The sequence below is a fragment of the Haliotis rubra genome, unplaced genomic scaffold (genome assembly GCF_003918875.1).
Source record: "Haliotis rubra isolate DU_JTF1 unplaced genomic scaffold, ASM391887v1 Scf404, whole genome shotgun sequence".
Classification (NCBI taxonomy): Eukaryota; Metazoa; Mollusca; class Gastropoda; order Lepetellida; family Haliotidae; genus Haliotis; species Haliotis rubra.
Window position 1 is genome coordinate 350231 of NW_025767085.1, and position 26805 is coordinate 377035.

The 26805-nt window shown below is 41.4% G+C and overlaps 1 protein-coding gene across 1 annotated transcript in view; it reads right to left on the reverse strand.

The window, feature by feature from the left end:
* LOC124287682 (C1q-related factor-like) overlaps positions 1-26805 on the reverse strand; it is a 69178-nt gene continuing 42373 nt past the window's right edge. The window contains 4 exon segments of the mRNA XM_046724188.1: positions 1-1331; positions 2201-2409; positions 14869-14934; positions 14937-15154. Coding sequence (XP_046580144.1) covers positions 1122-1331; positions 2201-2409; positions 14869-14934; positions 14937-15153 — 702 coding nt within the window. The 5' untranslated portion in view covers position 15154 and the 3' untranslated portion in view covers positions 1-1121.

Below are 26805 nucleotides of genomic sequence, written 5' to 3' on the forward strand. Positions count from 1 at the left end.
CATCACGTGGGGGACACCAGAAATGGGGTTCACACATGGTGTCAATGTTGGTAATCGAACCGGGGTTTGGGGGATGACAAGCGGAAGCTTTAACCATATGGCCTAGCCGCTACTCCACCATCCCCATATAGTGATTCAAGCCCCCTGAGCGCTATATCGTACGTACTCCAACAGGAAACACTACCACCGCGAAAGTAAACATACTCTCCAGTTCTTGCAACGGCAACGATCACGGATAGGAGATAAAAAGGAACTTCATTTACAGACGTCCTACTGCAAAAGCCCAAAATGAAAACAACCATCTTAGCTTGTAACTGATATGAAAATAAAAACCCCGATTAATGCACAATGAAGTCAAGGAAACTTGACTGTATCGAATATATGTATCTTTAACAGCACACTGAATATGAATTCTAACACATGAGATTCTGGAATGGTTTTACAAATCCACATGGTTTTGGAACACGCCATGCAAGACGCCAAGAAATGGTTGGTTTACCTACAATTTATGTAAAAGTATGTACATAACTTACACAACAATCAAACAATATCATGATCTATGTCTATACCGAACTAATATAGGAAAGCTAATGTTGCTATTAACAATACGAAACGTATGAAAATCGTGTGAACATCCTGTTGCATAAACGTAGTCCTTCTGAACACAAGTACGATACTAAATATGACACAGTTATCTCCCTTTAGGCGTTAACAACGCGGTGTTGTCACTGAAGGTCTCGCAGTCAGGAATATCATATCGTAAGTTAACGTTTTGGTTACTTTGACCTTAACAACACATGGGAGGTATCTACCCATAAATATCACCATTGTACGATTCAAATAGGACTCAGGAACCGGTCTTGCAGTTGACGAGTTTGTCATTGGCAAGACAAAGACGCCTTCTTTACACTTTCAGTGTCATAATACCAATTTAGGGGACTAATAATTATATCATTTACAAAAACAAAAGTTTTGAACTAGGTGTGTGAAATGACATCTTGCAGCTAGTAACACCACCCATTGGGGCATATCCGGCTTAAAGTTCCCCCCAAACTAAAATCGTTTCCGTTTTCAGATTCAGCTATCGTTGTCCACCATCCTCGTCTCTTTGTTTTGGTGCCTCAGTCCTGGTCCTTGAAGAGGAGGTGTCCGGAGAAGGTGGAGTACATGTAGCCGTGGATGTAGGAGGCTCGGGACAAGAGCACCAGCCACACCTGGTCCCCGCGGGACAAGTTCAAGATGGCGGAGTTGGAGGCTGACGCCCAGTAAGGAATACTCTCGGCCCAAACCGTCGCCACCATCTCACCCTTCTTCATCAGATTTACCGCCGCCTGTTGAGACACGAAATGAGATGTGTTGGATGAAGTAACAATATCTGTAAGTTTACAACCACGTAACATCACGCCTTTGTTCATAGGTCCAATGTGAACTGTGCACCAATCGGGACTAAAAAATCTAAATCTTGATCTTTTGGCGGTCTCAGAAACAAACCATTTGTTTTGTTAAAACCTTTGATTTTTTCAAATTAAAACACCTCTTCCTCACGAAAAACGTAAGAAAAAACTTTCATTCTTTGATCCACGTCACAGTTGTCTCAAAACGTGAAGTACGTAGACCTGATATCTCTATCTTAAAGTTTAAAGAATAAACCAATCTGTCAATACTGAAATCAAATGTTATACGAAGTTTACTGAGAAAACAGTGAGTGAAATGCTTGACTTCCATATTGATAACACATATTTTTAGAAAACGATAAGGCATCGGTCAGGATGCCAATTTTGCTCATATCCTTGCTCAGATATTTATGGCTGCAGATACATCGGACTTTCTGTTGGGATTGGCAAATATCAAACACATGAATTTGGCCCAGAAGTTGATGTTAAACTTTAAAGGAAATTTGGTGTATAATCGGTGATCTTATGCCCGAGACCGTTACTGTCATGACAGTGCGCTTTGACGCATATAAACCAATGGTTTTTCACAGTGGAACAACAGGGTTACGTGTGTCTATAAGACCATACAGATAACAGTGCAATGTGGACAAATTCATCTTCTCTACAGATGTTAATTCGTTACGTTGTATAGTAGAGCAGCTACTCACTGTGTCTTTGGGCATATCTAAGCAGCGACAACAGTGGCCCTCTGTCCATGTGTCTATCGGTCTGTCTGTCCTCATCTGTCCGAGAGTGTTGTTACTCACCCTCTGCCTCCCCTGGGCGGCGACAACGATGTTGAACATGTAGGTGCCGTTATACGGGGCGGTGTAGCGGCCGGATTTGGTGTCGAAGTCCCCACCCACGTTGGTTATGATTTTGTCGAAGAGCAGATCGCTGTTCTGCTTCACCGGGCCGCGGTTGTTCTTCAGGCCTACGAAGAACGCTGTTCGACCAGGCATTGGGGCATCCTTACCTGAAACATTATTGAAACATTTTTGAAATCTCTATCCAAAAACGTACCACGTGTGTCATAAACGTCACCCCACGTGGAATCCGTTTTGGCAGTTTAAAAGAGCGAGACCAACGCGCATGCTGATTTCTCAACACCATGGTGTGGAGCAACACGTCACTTGAAAACAACCTGTGCTACATATGTGTTACTCATTAAAACAATTTCAAGTGTTGATGTTACTGTTGAGCCTTCTTCAGCGTTCGTGTGTTACTCATAGATCCTGCTTCAACTCTGTTGAGCCTTCTTCAGCGTTCGTGTGTTACTCATAGGTCCTGCTTCAACTCTGTTGAGCCTTCTTCAGCGTTCGTGTGTTACTCATAGGTCCTGCTTCAACTCTGTTGAGCCTTCTTCAGCGTTCGTGAGTTACTCATAGATCCTGCTTCAACTCTGTTGAGCCTTCTTCAGCGTTCGTGTGTTACTCATAAGTCCTGCTTCAACTCTGTTGAGCCTTCTTCGGCGTACGTGTGTTACTCATAGGTCCTGCTTCAACTCTGTTGAGCCTTCTTCGGCGTACGTGTGTTACTCATAGGTCCTGCTTCAACTCTGTTGAGCCTTCTTCGGCGTACGTGTGTTACTCATAGATCCTGCTTCAACTCTGTTGTTCTCGCAGGTGTTACTCCGTGTATTTGTGTTACTGACACAGAGAACCTGTGAACATGCTTCAATGTCGGTCTGTTACTCTCTGAACGTGCTTCAATGTTTGTATTACACATAGATTCCTGCTTCAAAATGTGTGTGCTACAGAATTTGCTTCAATGTTCGTTACTCATAAAACCTACTTTTAGTTAGTGTTACTGAAAGTGCTTCATGTTGGTGTTTTTCACAGAACTTGATTCCATGTTGGTATTATTCACGGATAGTGCTATAATTTCTGCTTGTTAATGATAGAATTTTGTTTCAAAATTTCGTGTGTCACTTTGAGAACCTTCTTCGATGTCGGTGTGTTACTCGTTTTAATGTCCGTATGTTACTCTAGGAACCTGCTTCAGTATTCATGTCACTCACTGAACGTGCTACAATACACTTTGCTTGAATGATCGTGTGTCACTTTCATAACCTGCTTCAGTGTTGTAGTGGCCTTCCAAAAACCAATGCTCGTGTTATTCATAGACCCTGTTTCCATTTTCGTGTGCCACGCATAGAACTTGCAACAATGGTTGTGTTTTGATAGATCCTATTTCAGTTTTCCTATTACTCATATTCCTCGCCGTGTTTATATGTAACCCATTGTAAACTATTGTGTTCTCCGGTGCTTGAACAGTGTTGGTATGAAAAACTATAACGGTACTCTACACTTGACATTCCCTGGTGCCTGAACAGTGTTGGTATGAAACACTATAACGCCCCTCTACACATGACATGCCCTGGTGCTTGAACGGTGTCCTCCCATTACGCAGACAGCCAGTTCGCAGACACCTTAAAACAACAACATTTACGGTTCAATGAACAGATTAGCAACCACCTGTTACCTACACATTATAATGGAATAGTCCACATAAAAACACAAGAAAAAAATCTAATATTTATTTGATAACAAGAATATAATATTTTATAAGAATATAATAGCTTCAAGTAGATATATCCTTTACATAGCAAAACTTTTATCCGTATTTATAGATCTAATTTATGTTTAGTTATAGCAAGTCCATTAAAGTTCGTGTCTTGTTAGACTAAGTTTTAAGAGGTTGGCCACCGCATCTAGGAACTGAAGAGGAGTTTTCTCGCCGCGACTCAGTGTGTCTTTGAGCCTCAGGATCCTGTTGTCGATCTCTCTGTAGACTCGCTTGCGACTTGGAGGAGCAGCCCCAAAGTCGAGTTGTCTCAGCTTGGCTCTGTCAGCCATCTCGATCCTCCGAATTACTTCCACAAAGCGAATTATATTGGGGTGGTGGTGTGGAAGGGATCTGTTCTTCCGACTATGAAAACCTTCCAAGTTGTTGTTGGTCCTTGGTCCTACAGTGTTGTGATGGTTCCAAAGTGACAGTGGGAATCGGGCATCATAGTCCACCCATGTGACGACCATGTAATCCTTGAAGTCCTCAATGCGGTCAGAGGCTGGGGAGGAGTCCATGGCATCAATCCAGGTGTCTTGAACCTGATAAAGTTTTATTTACACACAACCAAACCAAGCTTCTCAATAACGAACCTGTTACAAGCTCAGCCTCCTCCACTCACTAGACAGTGGACTGTTCCATTATACCCGTAGGTGTTACCCTAATTAACCTTCTTGCTCAGTGTCTGCCAACTGGGTGTCTGTCAAATGGGTGTCTGTCAAATGGGAGATAACCGCTTGAACAGTGTTGGTATGAAACACTATAACGCCCCTCTACACATGACATGCCCTGGTGCTTGAACAGTGTTGGTATGAAAAACTATAACGGTACTCTACACTTGACATTCCCTGGTGCCTGAACAGTGTTGGTATTAAACACTATAACGCCCCTCTACACGTGACATTCCCTGGTGCCTGAACAGTGTTGGTATGAAAAACTATAACGGTACTCTACACATGACATTCCCTGGTGCCTGAACAGTGTTGGTACGAAACACTATAACGCCCCTCTTCACATGACATTCCCTGGTGCTTGAACAGTGTTGGTATGGAACATTATAACGCCCCTCTACACTTGACATTCCCTGGTGCTTGAACAGTGTTGGTATGAAACACTATAACGGTACTCTACACGTGACATTCCCTGGTGCTTGAACAGTGTTGGTATGAAACACTATAACGCCCCTCTACACATGACATTACAAGTGCATTCTACCAGACAGTTATAGCTCTGTTGGGTTAAGTGAGAGTCCCTATTTCTTGCTCAGAGTCTCTCATTAATCAAACCTATCATACTTGAAAGTCTCAGGTGGCTAGATGCTGCCTATATTGATTCCCCTCAGTATCTGTATACTGACACTGCAGACCGGTGGTGTATGAAGACTATCAGACATCAGCTCTCTTCAAGGCATGCACAACTAGGCCTGGAGACAGAGAATGTCTTGTCTTCATGTAGCATTAAAACCGTTAATGTCCCTTTAACCGATTTACATATGGTAACATGTGGAATGTTATATACACAGTGAGTGAGTGAGTGAGTATGGTTTTTACCAGTATTCAAGTAATATGAATGCGGAGGACATCAGAAATGGGTTTCACGCATTGTACCCATGTGGGGAATCGAACCCGGGCCTTTAACCGTTAGCCCACCGCCCCGATATATACAGAGAGTGGTATGTTCACAGAGAGTGATATACAGACTGCAGAGAATGATGTATATAGAAACTGATACATACACACAGACATTCAACTGTATACACTGAAGCCGTACCATAGAAGGTCGAATATGATATTGTTGATACATTATTGGATACAAGCGACCAGAAGAACCTGTCACAAATACAGGACGCAACCATGCAATGTGAACTATGGTGTGAGGAGCGTTAGGTTTTCCGTGCTATGAATGAATATGGCACATGTGTACGAAGTCTGGTTTGCAACGTTCCTACTATATTCTTCTGATATATATTTCGGCAATGATTTTTATGAATGAGAATGTGGCAGTACATCATATCATATATCCATGGAAGCCTTAACGACAGATGCTGCAGTGCATTAACAGATTTTAAGCCACCAATGCCTGATTATAGGATGCAACACGACATGCGTGTATGCGATGTTATAACTGCGCCTCGAAAAATGACTCAATTGACTCGAAAAATGTTTATACCGCCAATCAATAATGCTCCCTGTTAAAACTGGATTATAGGTATCAACCCATTGTTGCAAATAATTGACCATGGAGAAGTGCAAGCACAAAATCGTTATCTTCCAAACGTTCAATCTGTCTTCAAAAGAGTCATAAGTTAATGGTTCGGTAAATTGAGAGAAAGGAGATTCAGCGAGGAAACTGTTGACACACTGCTGTGATGACGAGCAGTAACATATTACCAATTTGATTTACACACGCAAATATCGGGTGAAAACCAGTCAGGGAAACGTGTGCCTGCTAAAACATGCCGTTGTGATCTGGTCACAGAGACCAGACATCCTACTCGTTGTATCAACCAGACTTGAAAATGTCTCTGGTACCGAAATAGAACATAAAACAACCATCAATATAATTTTCCCATCAACACCAACTCAGTACATTTTTTCATTTTATAAGAATCAGATACATTAAGTTTACGAAAAGACTCCCTAAGAGTATGGCTTCTGTAGTATGTAACTTCCATTTTCTTCCTTTACGTATGACATTTGAATATACATACCGTAGAGCATTGCCCTTCAAAGTGACTATATTACACCGCCAGCCAGGACCAGACTACCTCTTCCCTTGAACTCAGACTTTGAAGTAAGTCTCCGAGTAGACGGTAAAACTGATGCAATGTAAGTGCAGGAAAGTCGGGACTAGACTGTTACGTGTGCGTATCTTAATTGCTTCCCGACGTAACTGCATTTACGAACAACGACCATGAGCACTGATGAAGCACTTGCAATCTACCACATACTGCGGACGGACGTGTTATAGACACGTTGCATTTAAGTATGATTTGAATAGTGCACTAAAGTTAAGAATAAATGCTTTAAAGACTCATTGGATTATTGCAATTAGATGTCTTTAAGTAACAGCCCAACAATTGTTCGATATAAGAGCCTTGTCGCCATACTAACGCTCCGTCTATTGGGAATATCACACTGTCGTCAGCCCGTCGCACGTAAGCGCCTTTTTAGCTGAATGTTTTCTGGAAATGTTTCATACTACCCATTAAGTAATCGATGAATTTGATCCCAGGTTTCCGGTACAATTTGCCGGCTTCTTCTCTCCAAATAGCTATCATGAAGATATTGCCTGCGTCACGTGATATCCAGAGGAAGCAATTTCATTGGTTCTTCCTGACACACCCAACTAAGCCAGATTAATGTCTTAGTGTATCTTACTTCTATGTACTTCAACAGCGACAGAACTCTTGAAGAGACCCGGAGTACGAAATGATTCTACTGTTTGATTATCGTATGTCATTTCTTTAAAGATGGGGTGGTGGTAAACATAGGAGGTGGTAGAGGTAGTAGTGGTGATGGTAGTGGTAGCAGTAGTAGTAGTATCAGAAGCAGCAGCAGAAGCAGCAGCAGCAGCAGTAGTAGTAGTAGTAGCAGCAGCAGCAGCAGTAGTAGAAGTGTAGTAGTAGTAGTAGTAGTAGTAGTAGTAGTAGAAGTAGTGGTGGTGGTGGTTGTAGTAATAGTTGTAACAGCCAGTGAGGACCGAGACTGAAGCCACAGAGACTCGTCATGAACTCTCGAAGACAAAGCGAGAAATACCAGTTTCATAATAATAAATGCTAAAAACCACAGGTCGAAGCGTTAACATCAAACCAAAGATCAGTAGTATAGCCATGTCAGCTAATCCATCATAAACAGGGCGAATATAAAACTCAAACACCTGACAAAGAGTTCAGATTACAAAACCGACAAAACAAATTTCCACAATCATTGGAGCTCTCTTCTGAATGCAGAGTCCGTTCATTTTTGTAAGATTTCCACTCATCACGAACATGTACTAATGAATCACTTTCAGAAAGTGATGATACCACATTCTCACATTCAAAGGAAAGTAAAAACTCACCTAAAGACACGGAAAACAGGGAACTGCATTGGACAGAATGTCTGTGACTGATAAGCAAATTTGGAAATGACATCCAAATGTCTCCAATAAAACTTTATGAAAGCCTTAGTAAGCCTTGAATATTTCAAGCCTGATCAAGCAACTTGTGAGCAAGAGCCATAAAAGTCTTTGAAGACTTCCAAATAACAACATGTTCGATAATATCTTGGGTATTAGGGTATGTTGTGAAACATAGACGCCAAAGGCGGATCCTGATGGAATGCTGGTCTACATAGAAGGAAACGAAAGCTAGTGTTCCCTGTTATTCGGACAGTTTCATGTCAACGTAGATATTGTATAGAACTGAAGTAAACACTTGAGACACTGAGACAGACCTTTTCCAGTTCAAGTGGGTAAATCAGTGAAGGGGATTGTTTTTTCACTATTAATGAACAATATCAGACCATGGATATAACTGAAGTTCAAGCTAAACATTTTGGACAAATTCCGTTGCCGTTACAGATGAAATTCTAACTGAATACACGTAGAAACGGACAAGCAATGAGGGTGAACCTGTCATTGCAGTGGCGTTCTCCGAAAGCGTCGTTTATGACGTCACGTAAACTGTCTATAATAACAGGCTTTGGGTCCCTACCAATCCTAACCAGGTCATCGCCAGTGAAGGGGTATTGCTCCCTTGGGACGTTGAGTAATGTTTCTGATGTCGCTGTATACTGGACTATCGTACTTAATCATAATTAACAAAGGTGTCAGCGGCGTCACTAAACGTGGTGGAAATGATAAACAACGCTGCATTTAAGGCCTCTCGTACACATTTAAAATGTATATTGATTGGCAATATAAATTGATTGTGCCTTACCATCAACGTGATCTGTGTGAAACGTATTTTGAGGGATAACTGTGAGTGATGGTGACTTCAGACAACCATTCCTGCACTCCGAGAAATATTTATATCTGTTATTGCAAAACATTTCTGCAGCGTTTCATAACATGTCTTTAACTTATTGTGAAACTGTTGCACTAATGTTGGAGCATGACGTTTATTAATAACATTATCAAAATATTTCAATAAAATTTTCAGTAGCTGTGAGATATTTACACCTTATTTGTATGATTTGGCATAAATGTGTCCACAATGTTTCAAAACACGATGACAATATGAATACATGACACTTTTATGGATAACAACTTCTTTTTTATTATTTACACGACGTTTCAGAGCTAATTCTTGCTCCTTCATCCAGTGCCTACTAGGCACATAAAGAAACTGTGCATACAAAAATTTAAAATCTAAATTTATCAAACCTGTGTAGACACATAAGGATTTAAACTCAGAGATTAGTGACATGTCTCCAACATGCATGCACGTGCCACGTTCCGTGACGTCAGTGGGTTCGTCCTTGAGACGTGCAATACGTTGTTGCACGTGCATTTCGGGAAAGAGAAACAGAGCAAATGAATGCCACACAATACTGTCACTTTGGAAAGCTCAACCCCTGCCCTTGCGATCGGTCAAAAAATAAACGGCTATTGAAACGCATAGCATGCCAAGGCTCACATCTGCACAACGTCATGAGGCCATTGGGATGGTCCGTGGGGGAATGTCTCAACGACAGGTGGCTGCACATTTCGACTGCCACCGGAACACCATTTCTGCACTGGTGAGACGCTACCAACACACAAATGACGTCATCGATCGGCCACGGTCTGGACGTCCACGTGTAACAACGCCAAGACAGGACAGATGCATATGGGTGACCCATCTGCGCCACAGGTTTCAGACTGCAGTGATGACTGCCCGAACCATCCCAGGACTTCGCCGTATCCACCCCAACACAGTTCAACAACGTCTACGTCATCACGGGATCAGACCACGACGTCCCGCCATACGGCCTATCCTGACACAACGTCATCGACAAGCTCGCCGAATGTGGTGCCGAAATCATGTCCGCAGACCCTTGTTTTGGTGGAGAAATGGGTTTTTTACAGATGAGTCCAGGTTTAACATTTCCCATAGTGATGGACGTCAACGTGCCTATAGACGCGTGGGAAACGTTATGTACAAGCCTGTGTCTTTGAGAGGAATCGCTTTGGTGGTGGTTCCGTGATGATTTGGGGTGGAATAACAGCACGCCAAAGAACTCCTTTGGTGGTTGTTCAGGGCAACTTAACTGGTGTGGGCTACAGGGATCAGATTCTTCGACCTGTGGCAACTGCTTTTCTGCAACGTCATGGCCCTGGGCTAACATTCCAACAGGACAATGCCCGCCCTCATACGGCAAGGGTTGCTATGGATTTCTTGCAACACCACAACGTTGATTTACTGCCTTGGCCTGCAAATTCACCAGATCTCTCCCCGATAGAGCATGTTTAGGACGAGATGGATCGACGTCTACGCCGTCTTCCTCATCCGCCAGATAACGTCCTTGACCTTGCAACAGAACTTGAGAGAATCTGGCGTGACATCCCACAAGCCTTCCATGCACGTTTGATAGGCTCTATGCGTCGTCGATGCACTGCTGTTCTCAATGCCGATGGTGGACATACCCGGTATTGAGCTTGTGACATGGTCGTTTGACCCCTGTCCCGCTTGTGGACTCGTGACGTCATTGTGATTGACTTTTCAATTGAAATTCTCCCGTTATGGTCTCATGATCCCTCCATTAAAGTTTACATGTACCTTTGACATTGTTATCGTACTTATCAACTGGGATAATATTTTGACAATGCACTATATATACTATGTGGCTAGTATATATAGATAAAACATGTTTACACAATGCAAGGAGGGAAAATGTACAAAGATAACAATATAATTACGTAGCCAACAATATAATCACGAAGCCAATAACATTACGAAGCCAATAAGGTTGGATTAAGAAAACAATGTATTGTGTACACAAATCCAAGAGTTGGGGTGGAGTGTTGTACAAGAATAACAACATAATAGGAAACCAACAGGATAGGATAAAAGATAACAATGAACGGATGAAGCCAGGAGATTATAGGACAACAGTGTATACACTGGGAAGGTAAATGCCTTGGTCCCGGTTAATGTCTGGCTTCTTTCTCTGGATCTCAATGCTTTCTTGAAGTTTCCGCTTCTTCCAGTGGTTGATGTTGGTGTGTAGAATCTGGGTTTGTTGCCAGGAAATATGGTGGTCTGGATTTTTGATGAGGTGTTCCGAAAGGGCAGATTTCATGTCAGATTTTTCTACAGAGGTCTTGTGTTCTTTTATCCTGGTAGCTATGGGGCGTGATGTCTCTCCTATGTATTTGTCTCCGCAGTTGCATGCTATATTTCGTATACATATCACAAAAATTCCAGCTGTCACCACCCATCTATGACAAGGTCCAAAAGCTAGCTGAGAGAAACTCCTCACATGTTCACCAAAAGACCAAAACAACACAAGCACGTAAGTTCCAAGAGCTGAAATCAGAAAGTCTCCACAAACAGCAAAACCAGTCCAGAAAGAACACCAGCCAATCTACGTCAAAGACTGTAGGCAACCTAAGTAGTAAGACTCTAACCCAAGCACAAGAAACTCTCCTAGTTCATTCCTACATCCACCAAGAGGACACCGGATGAATTCATTACTGGAATAGAAAATGGACTCCAACAACTAGCACCCAATGGCAATGTAGACTATCTGAGACAACAAAACATCGCAATATTGAAGAAAGGTACCATTGAGTCCACCCCAAATCCACGAGGATGTATATACGAAATAGCATGCAACTGCGGAGACAAATACATAGGAGAGACATCACGCCCCATAGCTACCAGGATAAAAGAACACAAGACCTCTGTAGAAAAATCTGACATGAAATCTGATCTTTCGGAACACCTCATCAAAAATCCCGACCACCATATTTCCTGGCAACAAACCCAGATTCTACACACCAACATCAACCACTGGAAGAAGCGGAAACTTCAAGAAAGCATTGAGATCCAGAGAAAGAAGCCAGACATTAACCGGGACCAAGGCATTTACCTTCCCAGTGTATACTCTGTTGTCCTATAATCTCCTGGCTTCATCCGTTCATTGTTATCTTTTATCCTATCCTATTGGTTTCGTAATGTTATTGGCTTCGTGATTATATTGTTGGCTGCGTAATTATAGTTATCTTTGTACATTTTCCCTCTTTGCAATGTGTAAACATGTTTTATCTATATATATTCACTCTTTGTACTGACTCAGTATTCACCTGATGAAGGAGCAAGAATAAGCTCTGAAACGTCGTGTAAAGAATAAAAAGAAGTTGTTATCCATAAAAGTGTCATGTATTCATGTTCGTCCATCTTCTAAATGCCATTCAAAAACTTCACGATGACAATATTTCATTGAATATGTTCATGCATAACATTTCTGCAGCGTTTCAAAAACATTGCAACAACATGAAAATAATAATATGAAATAATTTTGCCCATATTGTAGCGTTTGTTCGTGAATAGCATTTATAAAAACCCATTTCAGTGACATTTACATAGTTGTGAAGCATTTTTATAACGTTACGAAAACGTTTTGAAGAACTGTTTTGAAAGCTCATGAAAATGTTTCGAAGATGTTTTATGTTAGCTGAGAACGGATTTCTCAATAAATCAAGGCTGTAAGTTACGTTACCAAGTAAAGTCGGATTGGTAAGGCAGTGTATAAAAGTCGAGTTACTTGTTTCCAAGGTAAGGCATTTTCAAGGCACCTTCTCCCCGAAGTACTTTTTTTTTCAAACTCACATTATTTTCTACATTCATGTAATTTTCTACAAAACCAGTGGTTATTTTAGAGCTCATTTGTGTTCTCTGTGAGCTCCTGACAGAGACACAGGTATTGCTGAAATTGGTATTTGATATTTGAAAAACAAAACCAGAAGAGTTTTTGACATAGTCTGACGTTTGAGAAATGCAATCGACAAAAACGCAGACGGTTTGTAGCAACCGGTTTCAGCAACTGCCAACTCTTTTGCATTTTTAGTAGTTTTTTGTTTCACAAACTTGCGTGGCTAGCTGCTCTTGATCATATTTTTATATACACAATATCGTGATGCAGATATGAATGGGGCTATTGAATATATTGATATGCGGTGTAGGTGGAGGGCGTGGTTAAGTTAGGACTTTTCAGATCAATCAGACCAGATCAATCACGTGTTATTGGTTTCGTTGAATATGTACCGTAAATATGATTTAAGAGGATTGGTTTGACACGTGCCATTAGTTTCTATGAATATAATACCTTAAATGTGATTCAAGGGGGTTGTTTCGACTGACGTCGTTGTCTACCTTGAATTTGTACCTTAAATATGACCTACGAGTATTTGTGTTACGATCTCCACGCACACACTTGAAATCTTTAATGTTATGATTAGCCTGTATTTAATTAGGCTACCGACATAGAAACTCTTTAATAAGCATCATTTACAGTCATACAAAACACTTTTCCGATTCACATATTTGACTTTAGCTTCTATCTTATTCTAATATCCACGGGGCATGCACAAAGGTGTGTTGACAGTGAATAGAAGAGACAAAACACCTTCTTTATCTGTACTTTACAATTCCCACAATGAGCATGTGTTTGAGAATCACTTTAAGTGATAACACCAGGTGTTCGCGAAAAGGTTGGTGTATCCTGCCCCATCAGTGACACCCCTCACAAACACATGCATAGACAACCCAGTGGTTCCCCTGAAAAACACAAACACATGGAACAGGTCCTAATAAGGATAAAAGCCGTGTAAATAAATTGCAAACCAAAAAGTATCCCTCTCCTAACCGAAAAATACTTTAGGCCGCACATACAATCAGGCTATTACATGCTGAATGAACGATAACAGAATGGGCGGTGCTTGTCTTGGGTTATTGCGCTGAATGATGACGCTGATTTCTTATTGTTTTGCGCAGTTTTTCTTGTGTTTTAAATATTGAATAAGCAGTCCGTTACGTTATAAGTGTTTATAAAAATACAACTTTAATATGTTATTTGTTTGAAGAGTTTACACGTGGATTTACATAGTGTGCAAACCAGTTTTACGTTTCTACCCATACGCATGGATATTGAAGTCAACACTTGCATAGAATAGTCCATGTCGAACTCAATGTTAAGCAATTACTTTTATTCAGATTTACTTTTAAATAACTCAAAACAATTTATAACAATATTCCAGGCACATGCATATGACAGCAGCTTCATGTTGAGAACATTCTCGCGATAGCATGACAGCCCAATCTGACCATACGATCCACGCAGTCGCCTCATACAACAAACATAGATTGGTAGCAGAGTGGTGCAAAATTTATTCACTTTACGTAATTTCCATAGACTTACACGTTAATTTAGTGTAGCATAAATAATTTCATGAATACAATTTTCGTAAGATCCAAGTCACATTTTGCACATTTGTGACAAATCATCTTACCTACAATCACATAATTTTTGTTAAATTTTTTTCGTTGCTTTTTTATCGAATGGCAACAATTTAATCAACACATATACAGTGCCGTGAACTCCTTTAACATGGCGGTCTATGGGGTTGTGCATTGTGGAACTATACGTAAGTTGATAAATGTGATGTGGTCGGAAATTTGAACTGAAATTATGCGCGCAGAGCCTGTCAATTTTACAAAGATCCATCCTAAACTCACTTCATGAAAATTATTTATTCTACACTGAAATAACATGTAAGTCTATGGAAATTACACGTCAAGTGTCCGAATACTTTTTGCACTGGTCTGTAGTTCCAACACGGAGTCGTTACCGGGCTTTGTTAAAATATTTGACAACATGACAACCACTTCTGTAATAAATACCTGGTATCCCCGGTAATCCCGGCACTCCTGGTTCTCCTGGGTCCCCCTTAGCGCCTGGTTTCCCGAAGGCCCTTTGGGACCCTTGATGGGGAGGCTGAGGGGTATGAGCCGCTCTCCCTTGCAGGCGATCTCCAACTCGCACTGCCCGTCAACCTCGTTCTCCAGTGCGGCTGCGTCTTTCACGGGACCTCCTCTGTTCCGGTTCCGGTTTCTCGGGATACGCTTACAACTCGCGACACTGGATAGAACGATGATAATCAGAATGGCGGTGGTCGGAGCCTTCATCCTGGAAACAAAAAGAAATCATTAAATTAGGTTTTCATTGAACGGCGGTCATATAGTTGGAATACAGAAATACATTCATTGAACAAATAAATGTTTTTTTACGACGGTAAAGTCCATTTGTGACATAACTTTATAATTCAAATATGATCTGTATTTGTCACAAATTGGTATTCAGATGTGCAGGTCTATATTAACCAATATTTCAGTTAATGCTTATCTGGATTTGCGTTTTCAGTTAGGCGTTTGCTGAATGATTTCAAATTTTGTTCGAAAACACCTGTCGACAGAGGGGCTCGAACACGTCACGTACCATTCGAAGTAATAGCCGACCTCGGCTACCGCGACACGTGATAGAATGATGTTAATCACCACTATCAACCGCAGAGTACACATCAATCAGAGTGAGTGAGTGAGTGTGGTTTCACGCCGGTTTCGGCAATATCACGGCGCATTACACCAGAAATGGACTTCACACATTGTACCCACATGGGGAATCGAACCCGTGACGAGCGAACGCTCTAACCACAAGGCTATCACACCGCTCGTCATCAGTACTCATACAGTATACACACAGGCTACAAAATGCTCTGGTCAGTTTTGTAAATATTTGACCATGTCTAGCATAGGGCTGTGCTTTAAGGTTGAGAAAGTAGCTAGGATTTCTTTCAGTTACACATTTAACGTATAACTGTAGGCTTGGGAACAAACCGAAACATCAACCTATTCAGACAATGACCTACTTTTCAGCCGATCCGAATTTTCTCGTGTGAAAGTGAACAACAACTATGGTCACACTGAATTCCAATTTCTGGTTTCATAAGAAAATGGTATTTGCAAATGAATTTTAATTTTAAACTTTAATAACATCGTATTTCTATATTTTATGGCGAGGTGTAGGCAGCATGACCTTAACTAAGACGTCACAGACTGCCCTGATTCACAATGCATCTAGCTCACTGGTTACACATGTTATGTGGTTTATTTTGTGCTTATTCAGTGTAGTTCTGTAACGCACAATGTGATTGATATAATATCAATTCCGTACCAGACCGCCAAACTTTTCTAGCGGCAGAGCCTCGATTTGAGATTTCCACGATTTCCGGGTTTCTGTTTGTCAGTACTCGCTGTACGACAGAGCACGCTGCGCGGCATGTTTGCAAGGATTATAAAAGCGTATTGTTGCAATATACAAGTCCTTAGATGTATCAAATAATACTGATTAATATTTATGTATCCAGTTAAATGAATTAGTCTCAAAATTCTGGACTGGTTATTGTACTAAGTTGCGCAATAGAACGGAACCCAGTCAACAGGAAACGAGCCTGTTGTGTAATCAATGTTTTGACTTGATCCACGTGGAACCAGTCTGACTATTTTTGCTCTCCGGCATCAAGGCATGGGTATGGTGAATAGGTCTATATAATACTATTTCAGTATGTTGTTTTCGAGTATCATATAGTTTCGTTTCGAGTTCACCTTATACTGATATGTCGTTTAACATTCTCAGCGTAGGAAGGACAGGTCAGGCTCACCCTTCCTCCAACACTCGCTGATTTCCACTGATTCTTTCATACAATTTCCACCCTTATTTGACAAATGCAATCTGTTTCGTCCTATATTTGAACCTTTTGAGGATTCATATTCTTGAAACATTATCGACGTTGATACGTCCTTGAAATGCGGTAAATGACCTTACGTCGTAACATAATGCAAATGGTGTTAGGCAGACATCTACTGCAAAGACCCCGTGGGAGAGACCAGCACATAGCACGGCAGGGAGATATCCATGTTTGTACAGACACTGCTGTTTGCAGTACACATTGAAAACATGCAATGTCACGAACAAGCTGAATGTTGCCACCGGCCTCCGAGGAGGTGAAAAGGTTGCATAATAGAACCTCCCCAAGAAACGAGACTGTAGGAGCCTTTAGAAAAGCTACTTATAATCCTTGAAAAACATCCTCACGCTTGGTATAAACAAATCACAAAGCTGCATCGCTGGCTGAATAACATGATGCTATTAAGGTTTGCGGAATCGCTTAATTTAACCTAGAAAAACATTTCTATACATAATGGAGGTTTGGATATGTCATTTGCTGACCCTTCGAGCAAAGCAAGACATATGTCGAACATATTCCTGCCTAATAGAGTGCAAGAAACATAAGCATGGACTACTATCAAGCACGTTTGACGGTAGTCCAATTGCCAAATTTGTTGTTTAACGCCGCACTGAGCAGTGTTCCAGCTATATGACGGCGGTCTGTGTGGATGTGGGTGTAGGAGGGGGTGGAGGGGTTAATTGGTTTACAGTATCATTCATGCTATATGACTGCTGTAAACTTACAGCATGTCTAGACAATAAAGTGATTAAGAACTTGAGCAGCGATCTGACGTACGAAGAAATGTTTCAACCAAGTAGGCGAGGCCCACCACCCGATCCCGTTAATCGCCTCTCACAAGCATGGGTTGTTGAAGACCAGTTGTAACCCGGGTCTTCACGGGTAGTTGCTAGATCGCACAGAGGTAGGAAAGTCCAATACAGACCGCTTTGCATTGCTATAACTGAAATAATGAACGATAAGACGCCAATGTCAGGTAATGGCCAGTCGTGATGAACCGCCAGATTCTTTAAGCGTGAACGGCAAACTTGCGGTGAACATTGTATGAAATAGAAAGCTGAAAATCAGGGACGACACCAGGTTATTGAATGAAAGAGTAAGCATGCCCTACTGCTATTACGTGCATATAGGCATGCAAGTGTTGGTAGCCCGATGTTTTACAACAGTACTAATGCCGTGCGCCGGCGGCATATAATGAAGCCTGACAATCAAGTGATAGACCCGAAATTTCGACAATCTGGTGATGCTACTTTTGAAATACTTCGTTGTTTATGGCCGCAATTTCAGCGGTCTGTAAATAAACGAGTCTGCACCAGAACATCCAGTGATCAACAATATGCGTATCAATCTACGCAAATGGGATGCCATGTCACCTGAGTCAGAGGACCACCCGATCCCGTTAGCCGCATCGTACGACAAGCACGGGTTACTGAAGACCAATTCTACCCCGTATCCCGGGTTACTTTTAAAATATATCTGCAATGTACAAATGCAGAGTTGCACATATATAAAAAACGGCGTTTAAGAAAGATGTCGGTTTAGCAACACAGGGGAGCATGTTCAACCCCTCTCAACGGGGCAGTCGGATAGTGCATAATCATAACAGAAATTTGTTAGCTGGTCTTCGTACAAATTAAACATATATCAGAAATAGTCCTTTTTCTAAATTAAGATAGTTAAGAAGCGCGTGAAGTGAGAGGCATTCTAAAATAATATTTGTGTTCCTTACTATGCAGCTTATCATTTGCTTTCTTCTGACACTCCTTCTAATATTGTACGCTATGCTATATCGAGCGGACATTCATCATCCCTAAATATGTTAGTCCATCTGTACCGAAAATACAATCAGCACAACAATACTAATGGACAGCAATAGACAATAAAAGAAACAATTTCCATTTTAACTGTCCACCTCGGACCATGTCTCGCTAGGTCATCGGGTTCAGCGGCCCTGATCAATTAATTATCAATACTTACAATGGAGCGACGTTAAGTCGAACACCACTTACCGATTTACCACGGTGTAATCTGGTTCTCCCGCAGAATCCATAATAAGCTATTAATTAAAATATATTTGACCACTTTTATGTTGACGCGACCCGTCCATTTGTATTGATTAGGCCTTGCGAGTTGATAATGACAACCCCGTGAATCTAGACGGTTTGATTTTCACCCCAAATCGTCTGGATAATGTGGTTTGTCCTGACTACCGAGGGAGCAGTTATTTTATGGCGACATGTATAATGTTACGTCATTTATTCCATAGTTATGTCACACATATACCTTATTAACTGACCGCATCCGTGGTGTAGTGGTTAGAGCGTCCGCCCGGAGTGCGGAAGGTCGCGGGTTCGATCCCCGATCGCGTCATACCAAAATACGTTAAAATATGGGACTTGTTGGTCCCTGCCTGGCGCTCGGCATTAATGGGTACAACAAGGACTGGTCGGCTCGGAGTCAGTATAATGTGTCTGAGTGGGGTATTCATGCTTCACTGCGGCATGGTATCTCAGTGGGCTGGCACTATAAAACCAGCTTCAGTCTGGGCTAGTACAAGCAGCCGCACATGCACATACATACGCATGCACGACGTTAAACCCAATTCCACCACCACCTTATTAACTGTCAGCATCCACTAGTGTAATTTGTAATTGACCACCACTTCGATATCACTGCGGAGCGCAGTGGGGCGCAGTGGGCATGCATCTGTTGGAGCAGTGAGTGAGTGAATATAGTTTTACGCCGCTTCCAGCAACATTACAACACTATGAAGGCGGGGACACCAGAAATGGGTTTCACACATTGTACCCATGTGGGAAATCGAACCCGGGTAAACAATGTAAAGATCGGACTCTTTAAAATCAGCACCCTACCGACCCTTCTCTAACAGAAAGTTGACAGGCCGTGTCTCGAGACCACGTCTATCCTGAACTTCGGATAAGTCGAACCATTTTGGTGCTAAGGGCCTTGATTAATTGACATATCACTTTTTGCGAAGAATATTTCAAAAGCAGTAACTCCCAGTCAAAGGACACGAGTCGCCACGGGCGGTGACTATGTTGAGATTGACTCGTAATTGTTAATAGATATTGTCGTATAATGACCGGTGTGATTGTCGTTGTTTTGATATGGGCAATAATGGCCTTGATGGCAGTGACAACGGTTTCAGCTAACGAGCACTTTATGCGTTCCGTTTTTCCACCGTCTACTGGCATCTCATTAATGGCACCACGCTGGCATTGACGACTTGCACTTCGGCTGTATTTCACCTGTAATGATGTCATTGGATCTGCCCATAAACTGCCTTTATCTAATGAAGCACACGTGATACTGACAGCAGTGACAGCAATTGGGAGCGTTTTCTGTGTCTTCGCGGGCAATCATTGTAGGAGAAGAATAACTGGTTGGGTGAGGTGAAATGAGGTTTAACATTGCGTTCAAGAGTATCGAACGTTATCTTAGGACGTGCATGTGTGTGTGTGTGTGAGAGAGAGAGAGAGAGAGAGAGAGATAGAGATAAAAAGAGATATATATATACATATATAGAGAGAGGGAAAAGAGTGAGATAGAGGATAGAAAGGTGGAGATAGGGATAGATAGACTAAATAGAGGTAGTTAGAGCGAGAGATAGATAGAGGGAGAGGTATATATATCTATAGATAGAGAGAGGGGAGTAGAGAGAGAGGGAGAGAGAGAGAGCAGGAGAGACATAGATAGAGGAGGATAGAGAGAGACTGAGAAAGAGAGGGAGAGTCACTGTGTGTCCATATGCTTGGTCCTGTGTTCTAGTTCAGTCTGATGCTTGCTTTATGGCGATAGCACCCTTCACACACCATCTTCAGTTGGAGACCAGTTTCAAATGAAAAGGCTACTCAGGAGAAGAATACTAACTCCGAGTCGACCCTTCCTTGTTATGTCCCCCTAATGTCTAGCGTTGGGTTATTGTCTTAAAGTCTTTTGCCATACCGAGGACGGAACCACCGGCCGGCCGGGCACGCGCTCTACCCAGTAGCCTAACATAAGGTTCCGATGAGAAGCAATGACTGATATACACAGCAGTGTTATGGCTCACTGAACCATTGCAACGGTGGAGGTTGTCAAGCCCTTCTGGTATGCCGGATGCCGATCCCTGTTATTGGCTAGATGCACGTTTATCTGTTACACGGATGGCAATACCAATATTTCTGTGTTAAAACATATATGTTATACTATATTCTTGCGAAGAATGACAAATGCAAACATTATATAAGCTGATGACCAGTCATGTTGTGTCCCTTTTTGAAAATCACTCTCAAATAGACTAGTCTTAAACTAGTTGTGTATACTGGTGTGACCCAAGAATCGTAACATTGGATCCAAAACAGATTAGGTGGTTCGCCAGATGTCTAGAGGTGATAGCGTGAAGAAGGTTAGTGGTGTTGGCACTCACTTGGGTAGACGTTGACGTTGGCAACATAAATGTCAGACTTCGCACATGAATCAGTACGTTAATGCTGATTGTCGTGGAAAACACATATCTCTTGAAGATATATCATTTTGTAATGTTCGTGGGTGTATACATTTCATTAAACGGGCCAAAACCATCCCCACAACCACGAGGCAAATTTGCTAAAAGCAGTGTCTGTTATACTAAGGCCAAATATAAATTATTTTTGTTTCTCATTACCGCCCGACCCAAAAATTCGACCCGACCTAAGAATCTTTACATTTTTTACACTAGAGAAAATGCAACTTTGACTCAAAATGTGCAATAATTCTTCACACTTTGAAGTTTTGATTTTCTTTCGGAGAAATTGTGTAGATTTCCACAGAAATTAAGGGGTTTGGGACATAAAATAAAATATAGAAATATAATCCGCCTGCAAGCCCCATATTATTATTATTATTATTATTATTATTATTATCATGTTTGGGGAAAAGTGTTGAGAAACAAGAATGGTTATTTTTGTATGTGGCCTAATCTGATCCTATGATATACATGCTGTATCATTAAACAATACCAGGTGCATACGAAAGGTGAGCGTATCCTGCACCCCCGGTAGCACCGTCACAAACACAGGTAAATGTTCACCTGAACACATACGGTAACATACAGAACAAGTGACAATAAGTAACTGCATTACTTATCCAATTACTGAGGGACTCAACCAGCATGAGTGCATGGATGTAAAAGATGAAGCAACTGCTGTAAGATGACACTTTGTAAAGTATTACGAGTTCACTAGTATTTTCAAAATTGAAACTGGGCCCACACTCAAATCGTGACTGTTCCGAGTTGCTTTTGTATGGAACTTGTCACAAAGGCGGTATTTATGGGGAATGTATAACTAACTTATGTTTGGTTCAATACAGCAGCAACATTTACAGCTAACATTATCTTGGCATTTGTCAACTGATAGAATATATAATATCGTATGATTAATAGCAAGACATCATGAATAAAGAAATCATAAATAAAAGTCAAATGTCAAATGTGACACAAGTAAACATACCATGTTTCTCCAGTACATGTGTTCTATTTCATCACAAAACGTCAAATCTGAGAAAATATTAGAAAACATGTATACTAAATGAATCTTCTTTGAAAGTGTGCCTAACTCCCATTAGACTGACTGGTTCAGTGTCCATTCAAGACTTCAATAGGGTTAAACATTTCAATGCGTCAAAACAGTGTTCTAAAGTAACATTCAGGCTAGCTATTCTCGAAACGTTCGTAGCCTTACGAACTTCGTAAGCCCATTCTAAACACATTGGCTACGAGCAAAGTTAAGAATTCTTAGGGCTACGAACGTTTCGAGAATAAGGGCCCTGGCTCCTATACTGCAGTCAACGATAATAGAATATTTTGAACAGGCTCCTGTTGCATACGGGTCCTTACTGACACTTGGATCAACGTCTTAGTGGACATTACGTCAGCTATAATTCAACGTCAATTACGATTTTCAAAATAGCTGCCATGTAAGTCACGAGAGGGTATGATTTAACTCTTCTCCTTCTGACGTGGTCATTGGGCAACCCTTGTCATTGCTAATGCACTACAAGTGACAGATACATACTCTTCAGAGGTTGCTCTGGCACCTGCAGCCTGACGTAAAATTTGTTTTGGACTTATGACAGGCCAAGGCAACGAAACTGTGAAAAAGTATACAGATCTTCGACAAATTAGATCCAGAGTGTCACATGCCCTAGACCAGGTCCAGATTGTAGTCATCAGATACACCCCCAGGTCATGATGCATCCTCTGCAACGGGGGCGGTGGGGTAGCCTAATGGTTAAAGCGCTGGCCCGGGTTCGAATCCCCACATGGGCACAATGTGTGAAGCCCATTTTTGGTGTCCCCCGCCGTGATATTGCTGGAATATTGCTAAAAGCGGCGTAACACCAAACTCAGTCAGTCAGTCAGTCCTCTGCAACGTCTATGTACACAGGTCTTGGCTAGAGTATCACATGCCCTAGACCACGTCCAGATGTCATGAGATGCGGCCCCACACCATGATGCTACTGCATTATGGGTCTGATAGTCCAGTGTGTTCCTATGCTATCAAAGCTGGGCATGGGTGAATGTATCGAATAATGCGTCACATAACCCAAAGCTCACTGTTCCTAACGCGAGTGGTATGATTGTGAGTTAGAATATCTATTTCCCCAAATTGTGATTTTGGATTTGTGAGAGTTCGTAGGTTCGTGGTTCACGGATCAAGCACTTCCCGACTTTCTGTCTCACTTACTGACTCAGTCACGGGAACCGGAAGTCGAGAAAGAATTTGAATCAGATCAGTGGGCCCTTCTATTAGCCGTCTTATGGTTTCTAATTTCATGCCTGCATCAGTGATGCCGGTTATTGAACTTCTTTCCTTTGGTCGCCAAATGACCTCCTGCATGCCACGACAGTGAAGGTTTGTACATGTGTATTCACTCACAAACACGATGACCAGTTTACATCATCTGATGCAACATGAATTCGTACCGTAACCAAGATGACGCTTTCAGTTCATTCGGTTTGGTTTAATTGTTTACCTCCACACTCAACAGTATTCCAGCTATATGGCGACGGTCTGTAAATAATCAAGTTTGGGTCAGAAAATCCACTGATCAACAGCACGAGCCTCGATGTGTCAACCGATCCTTACCTCCCGATCCCGTTTGTCGCTTCTAACGACAAGCATGGGTTACTGAAGACCAATTCTAACCCGGACCTTCGCGGGTATTCTGTGTACAAGCTTCAAGTTTTGTTTTCTTTGGAGTAGAGTACCTGATTTTAAAGGTGTCTTGTAGCGTTATAACTGCACACAGTAGGGTTTCAAGTGGCACTTAATAGTTTTCAGGTTTGTAGCCTGCTTGAGTTCAAGTGACACCAAGTGTTTTTAAATGTGTACACTGCATGATTTCAAGGGCACATACGTGAACTTCAAGCTGTGTACAAGCATGATTTCAAGGGACACGTAAATAAATTTGAAGTGTCACAAAACAAGATTTCAAGGGCACTTCATGCACTCTCATGCTGAGCACCATAGACGCCTAATTGACGGACAGTTGCCTAACATTTATCTAACTCAAACACAAACGAAAAAACAATCGATGTTTTATATGGCACGCTCCAACTGCCCGCTGGCTAAACAGGACGGACTGTGGGATATTTCGAAGCCCCAATTGGTTTCCTTCATGTTGTCAAACTGTTTGGGTTTGTACGCAAGACTAAACAGTTTTCTAATTTCTCCCTGATTTTAAAGGTGTCTTGTAGCGTTATAACTGCACACAGTAGGGTTTCAAGTGGCACTTAATAGTTTTCAGGTTTGTAGCCTGCTTGAGTTCAAGTGACACCAAGTGTTTTTAAATGTGTACACTGCATGATTTCAAGGGCACATACGTGAACTTCAAGCTGTGTACAAGCATGATTTCAAGGGACACGTAAATAAATTTGAAGTGTCACAAAACAAGATTTCAAGGGCACTTCATGCACTCTCATGCTGAGCACCATAGACGCCTAATTGACGGACAGTTGCCTAACATTTATCTAACTCAAACACAAACGAAAAAACAATCGATGTTTTATATGGCACGCTCCAACTGCCCGCTGGCTAAACAGGACGGACTGTGGGATATTTCGAAGCCCCAATTGGTTTCCTTCATGTTGTCAAACTGTTTGGGTTTGTACGCAAGACTAAACAGTTTTCTAATTTCTCCCTGATTTTAAAGGTGTCTTGTAGCGTTATAACTGCACACAGTAGGGTTTCAAGTGGCACTTAATAGTTTTCAGGTTTGTAGCCTGCTTGAGTTCAAGTGACACCAAGTGTTTTTAAATGTGTACACTGCATGATTTCAAGGGCACATACGTGAACTTCAAGCTGTGTACAAGCATGATTTCAAGGGACACGTAAATAAATTTGAAGTGTCACAAAACAAGATTTCAAGGGCACTTCATGCACTCTCATGCTGAGCACCATAGACGCCTAATTGACGGACAGTTGCCTAACATTTATCTAACTCAAACACAAACGAAAAAACAATCGATGTTTTATATGGCACGCTCCAACTGCCCGCTGGCTAAACAGGACGGACTGTGGGATATTTCGAAGCCCCAATTGGTTTCCTTCATGTTGTCAAACTGTTTGGGTTTGTACGCAAGACTAAACAGTTTTCTAATTTCTCCTCTCCCCGTTCTTTCTGATAATGAAAAAAATGTTTTTCTTTTAAAAGCAATATTTGATGTACAGCATCATTTAAAGACAATTTTGTCGTAAATGGCTTTCTTAGCTTCAGGACACGGCTTCAAAGGTTTATGCCAATCAATTAATCGTTGATAGGGAGCTGGCGTTATTCATGGAGTCCTGTGGAATGTCTTGGGGGCAAGATGAAATTAAGCCAATGTTCGTAAAATCAAATTTCCAACATCAAAAATCTGCGGCCGTAATCGTTGACTTTTTACGGAGTCTTGTACAGTAAATTAGCCGTCAATATTCGATCTGTATTGAGTGGGGCACACATAACGAAACTTCAGCTTTTACATTATTGTTCTGTTGTAGAAGCTGCAGGGAAGATCGGTTTCTACTTCTATCTATTACGATCTCTTTCAGCAGCCACAAAAACACATTATTGCCAATCACTGACGCTCTCGATCTACCGATCCCCTATTGCTGCAATTAAGTGATTTTCTGTCGTATCCGCTCGGCCGCCCTTTGAATGTCATTAGCAGCGTATATTATCACATGACTGTAAAGTGATCTAGCCCCGTAGTGAGTGCCAAGACTGACTGATGGTCGTAGATCACCGTCTTCCTGTTACACGCCAGTGTTCACAAACACTGAACGCGTGTACATTGACTTTTATTGGCTTCACACTGAGGTCGTTTAAGGAACCTTTTTCAAGGAAAAAACAATAAAGGGTCATATAGTTTTTTGGTGTGACACTGGCTTTACAAATTCAAGAGTGTGGCGTTCGAGTCACTGAGTTTAATGACTCGAATGTCCTTGAGAACCGCGACCTTTATGTTATAGAAGGAATATCAAGGGTTCGAGATCAGTTTAAGTCAAGATCGAATCAGTTAGAGTTCAATTGATGTATCTCTTTGCATTGTGTTTGGGTTTTTTAAAACGTACGGGTAAAATATATCCACAGTGTTTGACCCTTCATGTTGAGTAAATGAAGGAAAGTATTCAACAATGCTTCCGATAATTTCAGTTTGATGTTCTTAAGTAGACAATGTTTTAAATAGTCACTTAAATATTATACAAATGATAGCATCTGGTTAGAATACCATATATATCATCTATCTCGTGTAATAAACATACACTACTCACACTTTGCTAAGGATCACAAAATTCACAACTTTACTTAAACGTAGATTCATAAATTGAAATTGTATCCATTTAAAACTGGATAAATAATAATATGGAAACCCCTCTTTAGGCAAACAGTCACTTTCATCTAACCTTATGCACTTGATACATGAGTAACCCTAAAAATGGTTTTCATGGCACCAATCAACCATTTTGCAAATCATGGAACGAGTTATTGACAAATACACAACACCTGT